Below are 22,245 nucleotides of genomic sequence, written 5' to 3'. Positions count from 1 at the left end.
GCCCCCCCCCCCCCCAGTTCTCTCTTCTTCGCTTTTTTTCTTTTTTTTTGTCCCCTCGATCTTGGTCAGTGCACACCAAACTTTGTTTGAGGCTTAGAGTCAGCTCTGGCTTGCTATCAGGGTGGCCGATCACATCAGAGTGAGGCTGAGTGTGTGTGTGTGTGTGTGTCTCAACGTGTGTGCTTCACTGAAAGTCTTGGTGAATTAGAGAGAAGTGAGTGTGTTTGTGTGTTTGTACGTAATGGTTAACTCTGACTCAGAGAAAAGCGAGGTAAGTCTCTTCACTTCTCTCCTCTTCTTTCCTCATCATTTTTTCTGTGCCATCTTTTATAGTCCTGAGAGGCTGTTCCATACTCAGATTTGTTTGTGGAAAGTAGTTGCACAAATGTTTTCAGCTTTAGATATGTGTGAATGAGCCACACTACTTTAGGCCTAAAGCTTTCTTCTGCAGCTTCTTGCAGCGTCTGTGTACTCTAAAGTTGCATGCCAGTGTTTGCCCAAAGTGAAATATGGATTTAGCTGTGTGTGTATTTTCTTTTTGCTCTGATTATGTGTGAGAGTGCACGTTTATGTACAGGGCATCGGGATTGTAAAATGAGATTACAATGGCACGTTGGGTAGTGCAGTAGGTGTGCGTGTGCATGTGTGTGTGTGCGCGTGTGGGTGTGTGGGTGGGCGGGCAGGCGCTGCAGAAGGGAGACATGGATAGGATCAGCTCTTATCTTGGCTGCCCAGTGCCACACGAGGTGTAACGCCACACCCACGCTACCACACAGTGTGTTTGAACAGGCACACACATACACACACACACATACACCATGAAATCACTGTGCCATAGTTTGACTTGTATTATCCTTTTTTTTCAGAGGATATGCAAATTAGATGAGACTACAGTGTAGGCCTAATATTAGCGCATGCAAAATAAATGGTGGAAATTCAGTTGAATGGCCAGTGCCTTCATATTTAAAAAAAAAAGAAAAAAAAAAAGCTTTTGATTGAACAATCATTTTGATGCCAGCGGCCTTTGAAATGTAATGACATTTGGAATCGAGTAAATGAAACAGAAGGTTTTTGTAATGCAAAAAAAAAAAAAATCTCCTTATTGAGTATTCCATATTTTGTTAAAATTAATTGAGCATTTACTGCTCATCTTTTGATTATTAAGATGTATTTATGTTGTGTAGACTCATTAAAGATTTTATTATTTAGCCCCTTGCAGCATTTTTAGACATGCTTTTGAGTGTACACAGTGCAACATGTTAGCTTATGTTATTTATTATTCTGAAATATAGTGCAGGATAATCCTCATGCTGTTCCTGCAAACTCAGAGATAGAAACATATCATCATTGGACGTGTTTGTGTTCTTCTGTTCAATTGTACTGTAATATTATAGTACAATTATAGTACTAGTAGTATACAGGGAATCCCTGTCTACTATAGTAGTAATAGTACTACTACTATAGTACTAATATTAGCAAATCAGCACAGCTGAATTCTTCCTTAGCTTCTAACTTAGCTTCAGGACGTCTTTTGCCAAATGGTTTCATAAAGAAAATTGAGGAAAATAATTGCTTACATATGTGACAAAGAACAGGATAGAGGCAGTAGAAATTGTGAAGCACCACTCGAGTCTATATCTAAAAAATCGTGGTGGACGGACAGGTAGTAGAGCTCAGCATCAGACAGAGGTGTAGAGAGAGATGAGAGCGGTAGAAGCCAAAGTGGATGAGACAGGCCTTGAAAAGCATCGGCCACGGTGTCGGTCTGTCAGGAACGGTTTGTCTCCAGGCTAAGATCTCAGAGTGGCTCGAACACGGCCGGATTTCTGTCTGCACAAACTGATATCCAGCGCTGTCTGTCAGCCCCGTCTGTGTGTAGCTGATGGTTCTGCTGTTGAACCTTCCCACATAAGTCGTGACCTGATGTGGCTCTGTACAAAGCTGCGAATCTGGTTCAAACGCCATTATTTTTAGGAAAAACAAAAGCAAATTTTTGTCTCACGAGCCGTTTCAGATTTCCAGCATATCAGCTGCACTTGAAACTGTTCATATGAACCGTTTCAAGGCTGAGCCAAATATGAGTTGTCGCAATGTCATGATGGATTGATTTTGAAATTCATTTAAATGTTAGATTTATGGTTTTTGTATGTGACATAATCACATTTATTTTCTTATGAAAATGTGTTTTGAAATTGTAGTGATAATAGGTTTTTTTAATGTTTTATATTTTGCAACATTTTCTGCTTCTTCTGTTATTCAAATTGGAGAATTATGGTCAAAATACTGCCCCTGCTTTTAGTTATCACGGACATGTTTTAATTTCAGCCGTGCTGCTTCTACTGCAGAGTGTCTTTTTTTGTGTGCAGATATCTGGAGTTTATTTATACCGCTTTTATCTGCATCTGGACAGAACAAGCCATCCTGTCTGAAAGTAATCTTTGTCAAAATAATCTATGAAAATTTTGCTATTTTTTTTCTTGGAAACTTTGACTCAAAAACACCCACAGACATCTGCGGTTGCGGGTGCAGGTGCTCATTTGTATTAATGTGGCTGTTTGTTCTTCAGCGTGAGTGAGGGGCAGCATTTAAATATAATCTAGGAGAAAACATTTCGGCTACATTTACAGAAACCTTTGCACAGCCACCATCTGTCAGTCAGGGAGTGGCATTTTGATTCCCGAATTTAAGATTGTTTGAATATGTTTAATTTTTCCCCCCTTTTAGTTGTGATTTGAGATATTTTTTTTATGAAATGTGGTTGTTTTGTTTTTAATATGTCGTATTGTAGAAATGAGAGGACGTTTTAGAGCGAAAGTGAAGGTGCGATGCCAGGTTGCATGTGTTGTGTGTGTGTGTGTGTGTTGGAGTGTGAAGGTGTGCGCATCTAAAGAGAAAAGTGTGTGTCAGCCTCACCACGCCTGAGGTGAGCCCAATAACCGTGCCATGGCCCACTGGAACGAAGTTTCACCATCTTTAGTTCCGAATAGAGAGAGAATGTGACATTAAATGAAATGGTTTTCAACGCTTTGCTTTTTTTTTTAGCTGCCGCTGATGAACCGTGGTTTGGGATTTTTGTCTTTTTGAGCGTGAGATGTAACATTGCATGAGAGGGGCTTCTTTTAGCAATAGCACACAACTGGCTGTTTGCGGTAACTGTGGCCTGGAGGAAGGGGTAATAAACTGGAGACCAAGGGGGTCCCTACTGTAGTTTAATGCGTATGTATGTGTGTGTCTGTGTGGGTGGGGTGGTGGGTGGATTGAATAGGGAATCCCTGTCTTCTACTTGAACCTTTATTTAACCAGGATATCCCACTGAGAGCAAGGATCTTTTTTCTTTTTTTTCTTCCTACGGAGACCTGCAGCAGACACAGTGCCCTGAAGCTACAGTGTGAGACATCTTGACAAATACACAACAGAAACACACACGCACACAGAAACCCACTCAAGTCTGATTAAATAAAACTTCTAGGCCTCAACACCTTAATCCTGCATTGTTTGTCCTTGCAGTCCGCTTGGTACCGTAACCGTAGCTTTTGGTCAAGTAGTTCCACAAAATGTGGCCGTTTTCACAAACTGTCTCATCCTTTAAATGAAGGACTGGGAGGGAAGGGACACAGAGGAGACTAGCAGAGAGGAAAAAAATGTCAATTACAATTACCAATAATAATCATTATAATTAAGCAATCACTTAATAAGAAATCAAATTATTGTGGGGGGTGACAGTGGGACAGAGGGAGGTCCCGTGGGACTGTATTAATTTCTATTCTTTTATTTGACCCGAGAACTTTCCCTTTATTGTCTTTCCTTGGTTTTTGGGCTAGGAGGGGTTGTCGAGAGGGCTTTATTAACTGGTAGCCTAGGGTGATGATTTTTTTCTTTCTTTTTTTGGATGGTGGAATTGAGGGAACGGGGTTTGAGGGATATGTATTAATATTAATACGTTTTTGGGCTGAGGAAGAGGACTGAGCGATGGAAGGGTGAGGGGGGCGTAAAGGCAGTCATGGATCCACAAAATCACCCCTTCTCCTCTCGCTTCATTTTTAGCCCCCCCCCTTTTTTGGGGGGGGGGGGGGGGGGGGGGTACTCACTTTCTGGTTCACCTCTACTACTTCTCAGAGCTCCGGCGCTAGCAAAGAGGGGAGCTGTCCGTTTTGAAATCATAAGTTCAGTTTAACAGTCAACAGGATAAGAGGGAGAACCCCAAACACACAAATACACCTCATTTAGGGTTAGTACACTTGCTTCGGTATGCAAAGGGTTGCCTAATAATAGCAAGGCAATGTTTTTCACAAGGTCCCAGAGGATGAGTGTGTGTGTGTGTGTGAGTGTGAGAGAGAGATTCTTGGCAGTGTACCACACAGACACACAAAAGTGCCTGTTTAGCAGTTTCCTCTCCAGAGGCTCCTGGCAGTGTGTATGTGGCCATTCCAAGGCTTCTCCCCATGTCTCTTAATTAAGGCACTCGTCAGACAGAGACCAGCTGGGCCTGGTCTGGCCTAGCTGGCACTCACTGTAATTTCAGTCAGTCTAACCCTTCTCTCATCTTCTTTGCTTTTTTTTCTTTCCTACTCACCTTTTCTCTTCTGCAGATTTCTTTGCCCTTTGTTTCCCTCATTGATTGACTTATATGTTCTTGGATTGCTGCATATTGATGGAAGTGCCCTCTGCATGTTTATAACATATGTAAGCTTAACTAGTTGACCTTTCCATCACACTTGCCTTCAATAAAGCACTAATTAGGAGTCCCATTAGTATCTGAGAGTCTGCTAGTTAATCGGCCCTTAAATATCAGGATATAAGTGTTAAGGAACACGTTAAATGCTTAAGCAGTCGTCATGGGGGGGGAAATACCATGAGTAAATTGAAAAAAAAAATCGAAGTGTTTATTCTGTGTGGGATAAAATAAATGTAAAAGGAAAAAGCTCTCTAAATCTAAGAAATTATCCAGTCATTTTCTTCCTTTTTTTTTTTTTTTTTTTTTTTAAATTTTTTTTTGTAGTTCGTGGCCGATGTTCTCAGACACACTAAAACATTGTGTATTTAACTGGCAGGATATGTCATGCTTCTTTGGTCACATCTCTTTTGAAAGACTAAAATGGACTTGCATTCCTTATGCAAACAATGCAAAAAAAAAATGCTTGCTGTCTCTAACTCAAACATTGTGACCAACCAAGATTTCCGTGACTTCATACAGGCAACATAATATATCAACATGATCTACTACAGATGGCTACAGCAAGCGCATGCTAAGGACAAGCGTACATCCGTATCACAATCTGCTTTTCTTCCCTTAACCCTTCAGCTCCACCCTCCTTCACTCCATCCATCCCATCTCTTTATTCCTCCACTCCCATTCCCAACCATGCTTCCGTACAACAAGACCAAGCCCTGGTTACGTGGCTGTTGCTATGCCAGGTTTGCAGGCTTTTCCTGAGTTAATCCAGTTTCTATCCAGGATGTATTTTGGTGGTTTCACGGCTAATAGTGGACACTACGTCCCCCAGTCTACATTCAGACTTCCTGTAAAGAGGTTTAATGTGTCTATATGTGTGATTTATCAAATTTCCTCAGCATTGTATGATTAACTCTCCTTGCACACATGTGTAACCGGTTTGTGTCTGTGAAGTTTAAGCCTTCGCCTGTGCGTGTGCTCCTGCGCACACGCATGCCTGTGCATTTGCACACCTAGGCCGCCCCTTTATCCGGGGGATTATGGTTAAATGGAATGCTGAGATTCTGGCGGCGAGCGACCGATAAAGCCGAAGTCGGCGTTGGGAGAGAAAATTAATTATTGGGGATAAAATCAAGAGCGAAGGAGATAGTTACCGACTCGTTGGGGAGTTTAGTCATTGATATTTCGGCACAGGCTTCCAGACAACATGCAGAGTTCATCACACACTTAATGTGATACTAGTTTTGTGTGTCTAAGTGTGTGTGGATGCACCTTCGAGCTGGGCTTTACAAACTTTTAAAGGTTTTGGTTGAGGATCAAAAAGCCTTTGGGTTTTAACGCGGCCAACATACTGATGTAGCTTTTTTTTTTTTCCATTCTTCCCTGCGGATCAGCTGGAATGTCCTCAGGGTTTCCAGCAGCTCAAGGACTTTTATCCTTTGAGTATTCACATTTCACAGCATTCAGTCATTCTTGTCTCCATTAATGTAGGTTTTTGTCAGAGCAAGATTTAAACAGTCTTAAATTAAGTTAAAATTTAAGTGGAGCTGATGCAAAAGTCACATTACTCTCTGCTTTAGTTGTTTCAGCCAAGTGGTACAAGTAATCCTGCCAAAATTACACTTTAATCAAAGCCAGGCTTCTGAATTTCTCTGGTTACTCAATTAAAAGATAATAACTGTCAAGAACAGCAAATAAAAAAAGCAAATAAAAAAAGAAAAGAAAAAAGTATTAAATCTAGATTGTAGACGAACTTTGATTGTTAAGTTTTCCCATCATGTTGCAGATTTAGAGGCACTTTAAAATAACTGATACCACTACTTTTTGTCTAGCTGGATGATAAAAGAAATCTTTCTCTAGCATTCACAGATTTTGGCTTTCATGAGGAATTTGTATTATTGTTTTTAATCAGAGGAAAGACATTAAACCTAATAAAAAGGAAAGAGAAATATCTCAAATACAGTGAAAAACTGAAAAGATTTTGTTTAAGAGACAAGTGTTACAGCACTTTCAATTCACATTTATAATACTGTGTTTTTATATTTTACAGATATGTTTTTTATTTATTGGCAGCTCACCTTTATGTCATCCTCTTCTCTGCTTTTCCAATTTTTAGCTATTGTGCCAAATAATTGATTAAACAATCTGTGTTACCAGCCACTGTTTTCGGGTCGTGTAGCCTTTCAAAGAGTTGGATTATTTTTATTTACTTTTTTAAGTCTTTTGTTCCAAGTGTTAAAAATCAGCTATGAACAAATACCCACCCTTAACCTACAGGACTTGATCTTTACAGATTAGTGTGTGTATGTATGTGTGCGTGCAGGTGAGCATTTTTTTTGTCCTCGGAGTGGAGACAGATCAATAGTAATTGGGTTGAGTGTATCAGGCCTGTTTCTGTCCTTTGTACTGTGGGCCTTTTGTAGACGGACGCAGTGCCAGAAGAGAAAGGCGACAAGTGAGGGAAACGAAAGAAAGGAGAAGAAAAAAGTGGGGGGTAGATGAAAAGAAAATGGACGATGTTTGCAAGTCGATGAGCATGACCAACTCCATCAACTAAAACTGTGGAATTTGTTCAGTATTACATAGTAATATAAAAGAAAATCCAGAAAAACCCTTTCCTACCATTCTGTGTCTTCTGTCTTTCTATTCATTCACACTAGAGGCATAGAGAGTGTATGGAAGTGTGTGTGTGTGTTTGTGGGTTTCTAGAGAGGTGCTGATCTTTTAAAGAGGTGTGATAAAACACAGATGACTCGTTAAGATGCATTAACGGGCGTGTCAGTCTTTCCTCATTTCTCCCCCTGGTTTACAAACACAAGCACACTTCCAGAGTGTCTCTCTCCATCCTCATCCCTCACTCTTCTGTCTCTTTTATGACTTCCATAAAAGCGATGTGTGTTGAGTGAGCGTTGAAGCTCCAGTGGTATTAGCAGGGAGGCATTAGGCATAAACTCTAAGGTATATTAAAGCAACGGCCCTGTTGTTCATATAAACACGCCAATTCAATTTAGCCTGCCCCACGGGGAATGGGATTTTCAGCTGCTTCCGAGAGCAAGAGGAAGAGGAGGAGGGGCAGGGGTTCGTGGAAGGAGGTAGCACGACTGGTGGATGAGGTAAGAGGAGAAGAGGAGGTGGGATGAAGGGATCTTGGAGAGGTGCAGAAGGAAGAAGAGGGAATCAGGAGGGGGAGCGTGGTGACAAAAAAAAGAGAAATAAAGGTTTGGCACATGTGGAGATTAACATATTAGACTGGTGTGATGGCTAGTTGCTGGAATTCATTATTATTGCTGCATTAACTACCATGACGTAAGCACCTCTCTGTGTGTGTGTGTGTGTGTGTGTGTGTGTGTGTGTGTGTGTGTGTGTGTGTGTGTGTATCACTGACACACATACACACTTAGACTGGCAGGCACGGGGGCTGCAAGCATCTGTGGTGTCTGCACGCTTGGACAGAGCGTTATGTGGGAAACCCTACAGTTATATTATTCAATCCAAATTCAAATGGGCTTGTCAAGGAAGCTCCTGCTTTTTATTACCTGTCAGAAAAACCAAGGGATGGATGGAAAAGAGGGGAGCGAATTAAACGACAGTAAATAAGACCCCCCCTATCTCTCTGCACTCGCCCCCTGCCAGTCTGCCATTCCTCCATTCGCTGTATTTTGGAGAGACACACAGACACACTTGGAGATTTTGACAGCATGTTGTTGTTCAGCTCTATCTGTAGTTTACCTTAACCAGTCTAGTCTGTCAATCAGATGCTGGAAGATGTAATTATTTTGTTCATCACCGAGTCTGAAGCCAGTATGGAATCAGCTTAGCCAGGCAATCGGGCTGATGGTAAAGGAAAGGGGCTCAGACATTTATTGAAACTCATCTGATGCCTTTTGGAGGTCTACAAATGAGGAATTATGGGAAAGTAAATAAAAGAGGGTGTGAGTTGAGATTGAGGTGGAGGGGATTTCTTAAGAATGACTTCTGCATGTGGGAAGTGAGGGCATGGTGTTTCCTCTCTTTGCACGCACACAGATCCTGAATAGCCTCCTCCCGTCTTGCCCCTTTCAGCCAGGCATAACCTCTGCCATCTGTCCGCCCCCTCCCCTTGCTATCTTCCTGTTTTTTCTTTTTTTTCTCCTCCATTTCAGCCTCCTCCGCCTCTTCTGCTCTTCCTCTTCTTTCAGCCCCCTCCCACCTCAAGATGTTCATTTAGGGCCTTGTTTCTTAACCTATACTCTCTGGTGGCATTCACAAGATTGTGGAATATTAGTCACGTGTCAGGGGAGTATCCATGTATCTCTGATAAGAGGAGGCAGAAGGACAGTGGCGGGGGTTTTCGGGTCGTGTAAAGCAAAAAAAAAAAAAAAGCCTGCTTTTTACATTTTCAACCACATCACATGAAATCACAGGTCCTGTTTGTGTTGTGTTTTTTCATATTGCAAGTACTCAGTTCTATCATTGTTAATCAGAGTTTGAGTTTGCACTCCTTTGTCGGTTTTGGTTCTGATAATTCGTTTCCCACTTTCAATCTGTCTTTTATGTAGTTTAAAATAAAAGAAAGAAAACTCAAGCTATTTATTTAAGTTTAAGAGAGTTTGCGAGCTCTTATTATAGAATGATTCCATAATTGTTAGTTTGACTCAGTAATTAATTTAAAGCCATCATCTGTGGCACCATAGCAGGAGGGATTGTATGGTTAAGTCATTTTTACATTTTTTTTTTTTTCAGACTAAACCATTGAACAGTGACAGACATCTAGAGGTCCAGTATGAGCCTAGAGATGCTATGTGATGGATCCTTAAAGTCTTAGGCCACAACCAGGCCATCCCTATATTTATGTATGTTGCAATATGTTGTTGACAGTTACTGATTTGTAGATCAATTGAGATCAATACTAGGTCTTTTTAGTTTGAAATAGGTGATGTAGTTTTACTCCCTTCTGCACCAGAATCTAACTTCTAACTTCTGCCTACCAGGTGCATAGGACAGCTGGTTGCAGCTATATTTGAATGAAGTGATAAAAGAGCCATATTAGGCACTCCCTTTCTAATCCTCTATTGTTCTTTGTCTGTCCCCTGGTCCACAGAGGGGCTGCTCTAATTAAAGACTAATAATTGTATTGTTTTATAAAGTCTATAGAGACAAAGATTCTGCTCTTCAATCATTCACTCCCTCCAATGTACCCTGCCGATCAAGGGGCTATCTTGCTGGTTGAAGTCTACAACCACAGTAGTGACGGGCCGTTTTGGGTGTGTGTAAGAGAGGGAGGGCTGTGCGGCATACACTAGGAGGAGGAAGGAAAAAGCCAAATCTAAATTAAAACTTTAAAGCACTATTATTTAATTACCCTAAAGGCTGTGGATTTGAAGGATTGAAAGGGTTTCTTTGTTGGTGTGGGTAGGTAGGGGGGGGTGTGTGTGTGTGTGTGTGTGTGCGCGTGTGTGCGCGCGCGTTTCCTCTTGCAAACGAACACATACACACGCTGCTGTCCAGGATTATTTCTTTTTTTCTTTTTTTCTTTTTTTTAATTTGCCATTTCTTCTCAAAGTGTGTGTGGGTATTCATGTATGTGCTTGTATGTGCATGAGACCAGAGTGTAACCCCTTATTGGCTGCCCTCTGCTGTTGCCCCTCCTACACACACGCACACAAACACACACACACCCATCCATGCACACATGCTGAAGCGCCGGCAGATAAAAAGGCATTATGGTAAATTCCACTTAATGACAAATTTTTAATTTGGGGAACAGGGCCTGGTGAATGGAGCTTAATTACCGGGGCCAAAGATCCCTCGGAAAAATAACCCCCTCGACGTGCCCAACCTGCCCGATAATGGAGCGCTCCGCAGAATGGCTCAGATTAACCAACGCCGTTTATCAACCACCACCCCACCCCACCCACTCCCCCCTCTTTCTGTATAATAACAAAAATAACAATCATGAAAATTCTATCTGCCTCCCAGCCCCCATCACCCCGCTTCCTCTCCCGCCTTTCCACCCTCCCGCCCACTGCCTGGCTCACTCCCGCAGGAGGAAATTCATCAAAATGAAATTGAGGTTGCAACTCACTGGTTTTATTAAAATATATTTGCCCCTCACAGACGATGCGTGTTGGTGTGTTGTGCCACAGAAGACAAAAGGGGCACCATGAATAATTTGGTCAGATATTTTTTTATTTTTTGTATGTTTTTGACATTTTGCATTCACTTACACAAGTATGACTTTAGCCATAAAATACTTGTTGACTATAGTCTGCTCTACCACAACACTGATTTAGGGAAACTCCATCCTGATTTTTTTTTTTTTTTTTTTAACATATGGGTAGCTTTAATGAAGCTGAAGCTTTTTTTCATGTAGGCAATTATATAAGCACAAAGGATTAAACTTTAAAGTTGGAAAATTTTAGTCCTAGTTTTGGATTTTGGAGTGTTGGTTGGGCACTGGCAACCCTTTGCAATGTAGTCATTGTTTATTTGCATGGCTTTACCATTTAGAGGCGTAACTATAAAGCTTCATTAAAAAATGTTAAACAATTAGTTAATGGGCAAAAAACTTTTGACTGGCTAATTGATTAGTCAGACTTTAATCTTTTAATAAATCTGTTTGGTATGAAGCTTAAATTTTTGTGAATACATATGCATTTGTTCCACTTATAGTGTCTATAAAAATACAGTTATTCATAATAATTCTCCTAGACTGAACCTTCTCTTGCGTCTTTTTTTTTCATAACAGCCAAAAAAAAAAAGTGCTGCTGTAGCTTTAAATCAGTCTATAATCTCCCAAGTTCACGGCTGTTAAAGTCCCAGACAATGATCTAATCCGATACTGAGACATGAACAAATCATTGTGATAGTAACAGTGTTATGTAAAAAATATGAGTTGGAACTTCTTTTTTTTTATTGTCATGTAATGTGTCATCAGCACCAGCCATCCAAGCATATTTATGGGCAGTTAAATGAGTCAATTTTCAATTCAACCTCTTTTTTTGAATCATCGGTGACGATATGATGGTACAAGTCAGGACTGTGTCTTTAATAAGAGCCACTCTGGTTATCAGCAGATTGATGGCGATAAGTTCTAGTTTGAATTGAAAATCTGCGCTAAAGAGGCAGCTAACGGATATTAAAAAGACACAGTGACTACTTGTCTCCTGTCAGTCCCGGACACGTTCTGGCTCAGTTTTGGATAACTCGAAAACGCGTACACGGGCACACCGGGGGCACACAGCCTCGTTCACTTTTCTTGGCCTTCTCTGGTCCCCGTTGTTGTGTACCCTGATTGGACCATGTGGTTGCCATGCGGTTGCCAGGCCGCGCCCCTGCTGTGTGGTAATTGGTGTCTGTGGTGCTGCCGCGTGGCGATGGTACTTTGACTGACAGGTTTGGCCACCTGCCCTGCCCTGCCTGCCAACATGGCGTGGAAGAGGGTGAAGAGGAGGGGAGGAGGTGGCACAGGCTGGCAGGGGGTGAGCGCTCGATGTGTCACGGAGGAGGGGGCGCGGGTGGTGGATATATCAGATAATCAGATGGGCTGTGTTGAAATATGTGTTTGCCGAACACAAGGCAGATTCAACAGGGACCACGGTGATGGCATCCGTCATCGGTTTTTCACCCAACTGGCAAAAAATTAGTGGAAAATCATTTTGGTTCTAGTTTTAAACATTGTCTTTGATAGTAATTTCATCCTGTTTTATCAAAGTGAGGCTAATGAACGCTTTCTGGGCTGTTTTCCAGAATCTTGGAGCGGAAAGAAATAGTTTGACCACCCAAGCAGATGTGTAAAAAATCTGTCTCTTTGGCTGTTTTTAAATCTACTGCCTTTGATTATCTGCCGAGGGTCAAAACCATTACAGTTGCTGGTTTCTTTAGGTTCTGTGGTAATGACCACAATTTTTGAAATAAAGCTTAATTTATCTTATAGTATTTGATATAATGTTCTCTTGAGTTATGCTTTGAGTTCATGATGTTTTTGGCAGGATGACATGTCTTTACATCACGAGCATGAAAGAAATATTTTCTTTTTTAAAAGATATTTTTGTATTCCATTGATTTCTTATTAATTACACTAAAAATAAGAGGTATCTATGCACTTCTGTGCTTTATCTTGCAAGTATATCAGTATGCCTCCTGGGCGGTGGTAAAGTGACAGAGTAGCACAGTTTGCCTTTACCTGTTGAACTGACAGGAGGAATATGTGTAAAATTACAGGCACAAGTGTGGGTCAATTTTAAAGATCCATATATGGACGAGGTGCTGCTCTCAATTGATGACACCCATCTTTAACCTTGGATTCAATTTCAGCTACAAACTTGTAAACCTTTTTGACTCTCTGGTTTGGCAACATAGCATAGATGAAATTCACCCACAGACATATAAAGCAAAGCCTCCTATGTGATTTTTTTTTTTTTTTTTTTACAGTGGCAGACAGACAGACTTGATTCTCTTGAGGTAAAAACAAAGACACCCTAGTTGTTAAATATTGTAAATAAAGTCTAGAAATTAAACATCCTCATATGTTGCTCATAAAGATGGCAGTACTCAAAGCTTGAATCGTTTTCTACATAAGGAGTGAACAGGTGTCAGATTTAAATGTGCATATACAATCTTATTGCTCTCATAAAATTGAGATTCATACGTTGCTTTATGTTGCCCAGTTAATACCAGTGAAAAGAACACAATGAAATATCCCCAAATATCTCTTATCTCTTATCTTGTAAACTATTATAACCCTGAAATAAAACTTTGTTTGCTTTGCTTTTTTGCCTTAAGAATCTAATCATGGAAAAAGGTTTTCATAACCCTTAAGAATGTTTTTCTTTCATTCCAGACAGATTACAGTAAATCCCTTTTGTAAATGATGCAAATATTTGCCACAGATAGACCATAAGCATTCACGTTTTTTCAGGCTCTAGGTATGTTTATATCCACAGATATACATTGTTTTTTTTTTGTTTTGTTTTTTTTACAAAACAGTATTTTACATATTGGCTGAGGTGATTCAAATCATTGAGGATAGTGTGATTGTGAACAGTATAGTAAAAAATAACACACGGCACAAATAATATCATTTTTACATCATGATGTCACAGCTGGTTTTGACTGGTAATGGCAAGAAAGGCACAACTTCATCAAACTTCAGTTTAACGAAATGACCTTGTCAGGAGTAGGCAGTACCCAAACTGGGACTCTTATGGAGCGCCGCACCAATCAGTCCCAGATTCTTGTGTGGTCCTATGTGTAAATTAATTGCCTACTCTTGCTAGGCTAACATGTACACCACCAGGAATCTGAAAATACCTGAACTGAATCCAGTCACCATTCACATAATTATTACACTTGTGCTTTTGAGCCAAAACGTCTCATGTGACGTGCCCTCTTCTTATGCGCTGCGAGACTGGAGAATTGGTGCCACCAGCTGTTTATCTAAAAATGTTAGTGGGTGGAAACATTTGCGCTACATTTGGATGGAAACCACCTCTCTCTAACAGAGAGATAAGTAGAGATTGGAAAAAAGGAATTTGAAGTAAGTAGTGTGGTTGTACAGCTGTTTATCTACTCCCTACGTGCCAAACATCTGCACACTAGGGTTTATGACAATATGATTAAAATTTTCCAAAAGGCTACTGTCAGTCCAACAACTGTAAATTGTTTATTTATTCGTGGAGAGGTTTGAATACATACAGTCGCTAGCTATGCTAGCAACATGCAGCTAGCATGGGTTTCAGGACAGCATGTTGGTTCAAAAATATGTCACAGTATGGAGTGAAGACATCGACTGATAGTTTTCTTCCTGCGATGCTGGGTTTCCACAGCACTGTATACTAGTCATAATAGTAAAAATCTTCGCCAATATTCTGTTGTGTTTAACAGGCTTGGTTAGACTTTTCTCTCAAATGAAAGAGAGGAGTTAAAAATGTGGCGCTTTGTACATGTCTGTTGGACTTGCAGAAGACAAGGCTGTAGGGCAAGGGTGATGTCACAAAGGAAACACTTTCTTATACACACTCACACACACACACGCACACACTTAGAGCATGCACACTCCCACCCACCCTCACCATTGTCATGTATAGTGTTGCTAATCCAGCCCTGTCGCTTTGGTATCAAACATAACCTCCATTTTGGGAGGGGGGGGGGCAAGACCTCTTACACATTCCCTTTGTGTGTGTGTGTGTGTGCGTGTGAGTGTGTGTCTGTGTGTGAGAGAGTGCCTGTGTGTGTGTGTGTGTGCTCCTCGGTGTATTAATAGGTCTGGTCAGCAGCTTGTATAATGGGCGGGCTGGCTTGGGATGCCTGTTTAAGTGTCGGGACAGGGAAAAAGACTGGGGTAAGGCAGATCCATTGAAGCCTTTGATGTTGCTGGGACAGAGGGGAGAACAGCTTGTATATGACACACACTCATGAATGTGCACACACACAGATTTTAGGAAACTGGTAACTGGTTAGAATCGCAGTTGATTGTGAGGGCGACCGCCACATTAAAGGATGTGTGTGTGGTTGATGTTCTCAGTGCTGTCCTTGGTTTATCAGACTTAAACCATCCTGTCTGGGCCTCATCCCGTGTGTGTGTGCGCGTCACCCCAGGAGAGCTGGGTGTTCATGGTTCATTAGCCACATGTACACTTCCGTTCTGTTCTCACTGGTAGAAGAGACAGATTTAAAGCATTCACACACATACATCCCCCCCACCCCTTTTGTTTTGTTCTGCCGACTCTGATGAACAGGCACGCAGCCTCCTCCCCTCTCCTCCTCATCTTCTAGTAATCAGGGTACCTATGAGACAGACAGATAGCATCTGTTGCCTTCTCTCCCCTGATCAATCTCTCCCTCTGTTTCTCCCTCTCTTCCATGTCATTGTGTTGCATTTCCCGTGACGATGGAGTGATGAGATAATGTACGAGATGTCCTGCAGAATCTAAGTCTTTGGAACCCTCAGTAAACGCTGTCAGTGAGCTGCTTCAGAGAGTCATAGCAGATGACTTGAGCACCACTTGGCGCTCTTAACATTAAACAACCATTTCTCTCTTCAGGATATTTGGGTTTAGACCACTAAGATGGCTGTAAGGAATGCTTTGCCATTAGATCTGCTCAAATTGAACAGTTGCAGTCAACATGGCGGAGGCCTCTCTTGAGTGCGTTCAGCTGCTCGGTGATGTCGCTGCCATCTGCTTTTTGAGCTCCAGACTCCTTCAGATCTGCTGGGCCACGATGGAACGAGGGTTTGGTATTGAACAGGGCCTCAAGGTTGATTAGCATATTTTCACCCTGTGTACAGCCCCCCCACCCACCCTCCTCCTTCTTCTTCTTCTTCTTCCTCCTCCTTCTTCTTCTTCTTTTCCTCTCCTCTCCAGCACCCCTCCACCCATGTGTTTGATTCCTCGGCCGTGACAAAGAGCTTCACCCTTTATTTGGTGTGTTGTGTTGGTGAGGTGGGGCATCGAGTTGGGGGCGTCAGGCTGGGGTGTGTGGATGGGGGGTTAGATTAAGGGAAAGCTTCCTGCTCTTTATTTGGGGAGTCCCCCCGGGAGACGCTTTGGGAATGACTTTCGTTGAGTCACTAACGCCTGCTCACACACATGCACACACACACCACACACATGCATGCACCTTTCACCCCTGCCTTTCCCCCCCCCATTGACTGCTGGATACCGGTGACACACATGCGCTCTTCATACAGAGGCCCCCCAGTATGCTCACACTTAGATCAGTACACCCCACCACCACCATCACACCCACCCTAAACTACTACAGTTTAATATAAGTTACTTCAAAGTGATGTACATAGACGGAGACAATGTGATGCAGCTGACACGACATAATAAATGTAAATACTCAAAACCTGAAGTGAACATACAAAAGCAAACCAGAAAATTAAAAACAGTCATCTGTCGCTGTACTTTCCCCACCCCCAGGAGAGCTGAAATAGTTTTGTGGATTCATTGATTAACTGATAGAAACGCTATTCCGTGAAATGGATAAATTAGAATAAAAAATGGTTTCTTCTAGCTTTTTCAAGATGAGCCTTTATTTAGTTTTTTACTTGATGTCTTAAAAACTGTTTTCTTCAGACAATTTAATATTAGGCATTACTTTGGGCTTTGTCATTGTATTTATAGTTAAAACAACTAACCAATGAATAAAGTTACTATATGGGGAAAACGTTTTTGTCCCCTTCTTGATTTAAATGTTTCAGACCATTAAACAAATTTTATTATTGGACAAAGATAACCTGAGTAAAATAAAATGCAGTTTCTGAATGATTATTTTATTTATTATGGGAAAGGAGCTGTCTAAACCTACCTGGCCTTATCATAAAAAGTAATTGCCCACTTGCCAAATCACAAATTATCTGTGATTAACCACACTTTTTGGAAAACTAGCCATGCTCAGGCCTGATCACTGCTAGATCTGTTGAATCAAAAAGTCATTTAAATAGAATCTGTCTGAGTGAAATAGGCTAAAAGATGTTAAAAAGCAACACATTATGGCATGATCTAAACTTAAAAACAGCTGAAAAACAAAGTCACTGGCATCTATCATTCTGGAAAAGGTTACAGAGCCATTTCTGAGGTTTTGGGAGAACCACAGAGCCATTATCCACAAATGGGGAGAACATGGAACAGCGGTGAACCTTCCCAGGGGTGTCCGGTGTTCCAAAATTACTCCAATAACCCATCAGTGACTCATCAAATAGGTCACAGAAGAACCCAAAACAATATTTAAAGAACTCAGTTACCTCAGTTAAAGTCAAAGTTCATAATTCAATAATCACAAAGAGACTAAGAAAAGATGGCATACACAGGTGATTTCCGAGGACAAAACCAATGCTGACCAAGAAGAACACAAAGACTTGTCTCACATTAGTCTTACAGTCTTGGGGGTCATCAACATTTTGATGACCCCAACATTTTGAAGACTTTTGGGAAAATATTCTGTGGACTGACAAGACAAAAGTTGAGCTTTTCGGAAGGTCTGAGTCCCATTATGGCACAAAACTAACAGCAATTCATAAAAAGAACATCATACCAGCAGCCATGGTGGTGGTAGTGTGATGGGCTTGGGCTGCTTTCTTGATTCAGGATCTGGATGACTTGCCATAAAGTATGAAATCATGAATTCTGCTGTCTATCAGAAAATTCCTGAAGGAGAATGTCCAGACATCAGTTTGCGTCCTGAAGCTCACATAACCACATTTGGGTTATGTGTCAAGACAATGGCCTGCAATACACCAACAAGTCCACCAGCAAGACTGCTTTGGAGTGGCCTAATCTAAGTCTGGATTTAAATCTAGTCGAGATGCTATGACATGACCCTGAAAAGGTAATTAGTGCCTGAAAATGATGTGAAAGACTCAATGCCAGTTATCCCAAATGCTTGATCAATGACCACTGATCAATGGTATCATTGCATATTAATGGTCATGGTCATGAAACTGACCTCACAGCCCATTGTTCATTCAGTGGTGCTAGTTTCAGTCATTTTGCAAATGTACTGTTTATAAGGTTGGGGAAGAAGCAGCCAGAAGAGAGAAGGGATGCCACACTGAGGGTGAAAAACTCACCCAAGCAGAGAAAAACATACGGTTTTGGATGGAGCCGGTCCTCCGACACAAACAGAGTAATATGGTGTACACGGTGTGCCAGGGGGATTGCCATGATTTATACATCAGGGAAACCAAACAACCTGCAGCTAAGCGGATGGCACAACATAGAAGAGCTAACTTGTGAGGCCAGGACTCCGCAATCTGTTCACACCTACAGGCCAGTGGACACTTTCAATGACAGGGAGGAACGCTGCGGGGAGACAAGGCGGCCATTTATTTTAAAAGGAAAGACCATCTCTGAATTGAGGAGGGGGCCTACATCTTTCACCATCTTTCAATGCTGTGATTGCAGCCATTACCCAACTCTGTGAATCATACTCATGGCCATTGATCAGTGTTCATTGATCAGTATTTGGTGATCTGTAGTCATGACAATTTACATATTAATGATCAAGAAACTGACCTCACAGCCCATTCTTTGTTAGTGGTGCTAGTTTCAGTCATTATGCAAATGTACCGTTTATAAGAGAAAGCTGCAGTCAGCTGAGACTGAAGAAGTCACTTGGATGCCTAACAAAATGTTTCTCCCACTGAAAACGCTACGTCCAGATGAACAGAATCAACCTTTTGGGAATCATCTATGGTGGTGGATGATATCTGTGTAATTTAAGGAGAAAAAAAAGCCCTAAAAAGGGAAGCCGATACATTATCATTCAATTTTAGCAGGCGTGTCATTTCAGTTAATTAACTTTCTGATTTGCTTCTGCCTGCTCCATCCTCCACCTTTCACTTGAGTTACTTCTTTTTCACCCTAAATTAACTTCCATTCACTTTGCTGTACACCTTATTGACATTTGACCACTGCATCATGAATATATAGCAAGAAGATGCAATACAGCATCTGTCTGTTGGGGTAATTTTTTCCTTTTAGAGATGATGGGTATAAAGTAATACCAACATCTTTACAGGTCATTCTCCAAATTTATCAGCTATGGGTGGACCATCAGGTGATGTTGAGTCAAAATTTCAAGCTTACCTATGTGATGACATTAGGTTGCTTGCATTGGTTTTTTTGTTTGTTTGTTTTTGGTTTTTTTGGAGGTGAAGGTCGTGGCAGAAAGAAGCGCCATCCAAACAGCAGCCATTTTAATTTGTTTGACAGGGAAGAGAGGTGATAACCTCCCTCCGTAGCCGCTCACCCGGGGAGGAAAGGTGGGGGGGAAAGAGAGGTAGAAAACAAGGAGAGAGAGCAAAAGCAAAGGAAGGGGAGGGCTGAGCAGAATAGCGATAAGGGGCTGGATAGAGTCAGTAAAAGAAAGAACAAACGAGAGTGGTGAAAAAGGAGTGTGGAATATTTGATTATGGCTCAAGGCTGTATATTTGTCTAAAAGCTAAAGACTGTCAACCAGCAAATCGCAGGGGTCGATGGATGGGTGTGACTTTATGTGTGTGTGTGAAAGCACGCCAGCCTGTGTGGGTCATTGCTTATCAGAACATAATTTATGCCGAATACCCGTGTCTGTGTGTTTCTGCGCGTATGTTTGTGTGTATGTTACGATTTCTGGATGTCAGTTACAGTTCTGTGGGCCTGAGGAGAATACAGCGGCCTCCCTCAGGGTGCTGTTAGTGCCACTCTCATACAGATGTGCTGGGCTGCGACTGTGTCAGTTTCTGTGTGTGTGTTTGTGTGTGTGTGTGTGCATGCATGCCATTCTCTTACAGGAAACTAAAGTTATTCCTCAGGGTTTCCTACTAGGGCGGGATCTAGACACTAGAATCTATCAGTTCTTATCAAATATTTGTTCCAATTGTTGTTTAATGTTACTGCGAGAAAAGATTTCAAAAAAGATATTTTCCTCTTGCTTTTCCTCAGTCATTTGTCATATAAAGCCCCACGTTTGAATGCAGTGTTCATCCATTGTAATTGCTTTTAGGCACTCTTAAAAACCATGGCTCATGACTTGTGTGTGTGAACATGTTATGCTTGGTAACTACAATCCCTTTGTTATTCTAAAATTTGCAAATTGTAATTGTTCACTTACTTTCTTGTATTAAAGTGCTCATTACCCAATAACTGATGAATTCATGTCAGGTTTTTTTGTGTTGGTTTGAATTACATTCAGGAATAACTAATAAACCTTATAACAGAAAAATAAGAGCCTAGCATTATCTTCTCCTGTAAATTTGTTTTAAAATGTATTTTCTTCTTCTCTTCCAGATGCTGATGCAGAAGGTGAAACTTGGTTGGTTTCAGACAAAGACAAGGAGGTGGGTGGCAATGAGCAGCTTTTAAGTGCTTTCTGTTTGTTGCCGTTTTGTTTTTGGTTTCTATCAATCAAAATCAACTATAAATAAACATAAAAGCTAGTATTTGCATTACTCATATAGTTTTAACTGTTATTTTATATTGAAATGATTATTAAGAGTTCTGGTAAAAGTAATCCAAATGCAAGTTCAACATGTAAAACCAGCTCCATATGTATTATTAAATGACAACAGGCCCCACCTGGTCATGAAACTGCCTGCTCAGTCTGTTGTCCAATTATGTGTGAGCATCTGGGGCACCATGTATGAAAGTGAAAACAGTTAAAGCAATACTTCTGTAAAATCCCTTCAATCCCATCTTGATTGTTTAGTGTGAAATTCCCTGTGGTAGTGTACAGAGAAAAGAATTACACAAAATGTGTCTTTGGCCAACAACTTAGGGACTCAGTTGTAGCAAAAGTATTGAAATGGCCTCAAACATTTAAGCACTGAAGCTGACAGAATATCCTAGTTAGCATAGTGTTGGTGAGCTGTCGCTTCATTTTTAACAAAATGCAGCCAAACAAGCATCTGACTCCAAATATATATTTATTAGATGTAAACATCAATAAGTTAGACCCAGTAGCAGGTGTTTTTTTTTCCTCATAGCTGGCAAAAAATATGGAGTTCATCTTGTAAAACTATTGATGCAGCTGCTTTGTCCTTATGTAATTAACACCAACAACTGACAGAAAAGTGAATGATGAGGGCATATCGACCAAAAACCAAGCACTAAACCCTGTGGCTATACATCCCGTATAGCTACAGAGTTTCTTGATCCTTACACTAACAACATGATGTCATTAATGCACTAAACTTGTGTTTTTCAGGCTCAGATCTATAACAAAAGAAAAGGTGTCAGAATAGCAGTGCAGCGGGTGTCGAACAGATACTATACTGATAAGAACGTCAACTGCCGAAACTGCAACAATTTAGGACATCTCTCCAAGAACTGTCCTGAGCCTAAAGTGAGTCCCGATCACCACATAGTGGCTCGTATAGCACTTACACACTATTTTATAAGTACATAAAGGTTCTAACCATGTTTTGTGTGTGTATGTGCAGAAGTTGCCGCCCTGCATTCTTTGTGGGACTCCAGGCCACCCAGCCCGCGACTGTCCCAAAAGGCACTGCAACAACTGTGGCCTGCCAGGGCATCTTTATGATTCCTGCAGTGAGAAGTCATACTGGAACAGACAGTGTAGTCGCTGCAACATGACGGGACACTATGTTGACGTGAGTATCACACCCACTTTTATTTTACTAGAAAGTCAGACTTGCACTAGATGATCCAGAATTGTGGATATGCAAACATTATACCCATTTCAGAGTGTTGAACATTATATTCCAAAATCATGGGAACTATAAGAATCCTTAATTTCTCTGTGAAGGTTTCCCATGACGATGATGAATGTTGTTTCTGTTGGGCAATAACTCCTGGCGTTGTTAGTTGTAAAGCTGTTATGTAGTTGAGGTGTTGGCTCTGTGCAGGTCAGTCAGGCTCTTCTAAACTAAAATAATCTATTGCCCAGCTGAGACTGGAAAGGCCTTTCCCAAAAAGTATCACTTTGCTGTGACTTTAATATTTTCTTCCACTGAAAGTAAGAGACCACAGAGCTCAAACACACATACACTTATAGTTTTATCCAGAGAGCCAGTTTGACACGAAGAAGCTCAAACTGCATAACAGGACCAAACTGAACACATGCATGTAAACATGCTTACAGCTGAG

At 41.2% G+C, this 22,245-nt stretch overlaps 1 protein-coding gene across 2 annotated transcripts in view; it reads left to right on the top strand.

The window, feature by feature from the left end:
* Positions 1-22,245, top strand: part of zcchc7 (zinc finger, CCHC domain containing 7) — a 52,180-nt gene that overhangs the window by 9,621 nt on the left and 20,314 nt on the right. For both annotated transcript variants that reach the window (XM_005456848.4, XM_005456849.4), the window contains 3 exons: positions 20,428-20,477; positions 21,344-21,481; positions 21,579-21,749. In XM_005456848.4, coding sequence (XP_005456905.1) covers positions 20,428-20,477; positions 21,344-21,481; positions 21,579-21,749 — 359 coding nt within the window. The remainder of the gene's footprint in view (positions 1-20,427; positions 20,478-21,343; positions 21,482-21,578; positions 21,750-22,245) is intronic.

The sequence above is a fragment of the Oreochromis niloticus genome, linkage group LG6 (genome assembly GCF_001858045.2).
Source record: "Oreochromis niloticus isolate F11D_XX linkage group LG6, O_niloticus_UMD_NMBU, whole genome shotgun sequence".
NCBI classification, from domain to species: Eukaryota; Metazoa; Chordata; class Actinopteri; order Cichliformes; family Cichlidae; genus Oreochromis; species Oreochromis niloticus.
Note: the sequence above shows the minus strand (reverse complement) of the source record. Positions and strands in the feature narration are given on the sequence as shown.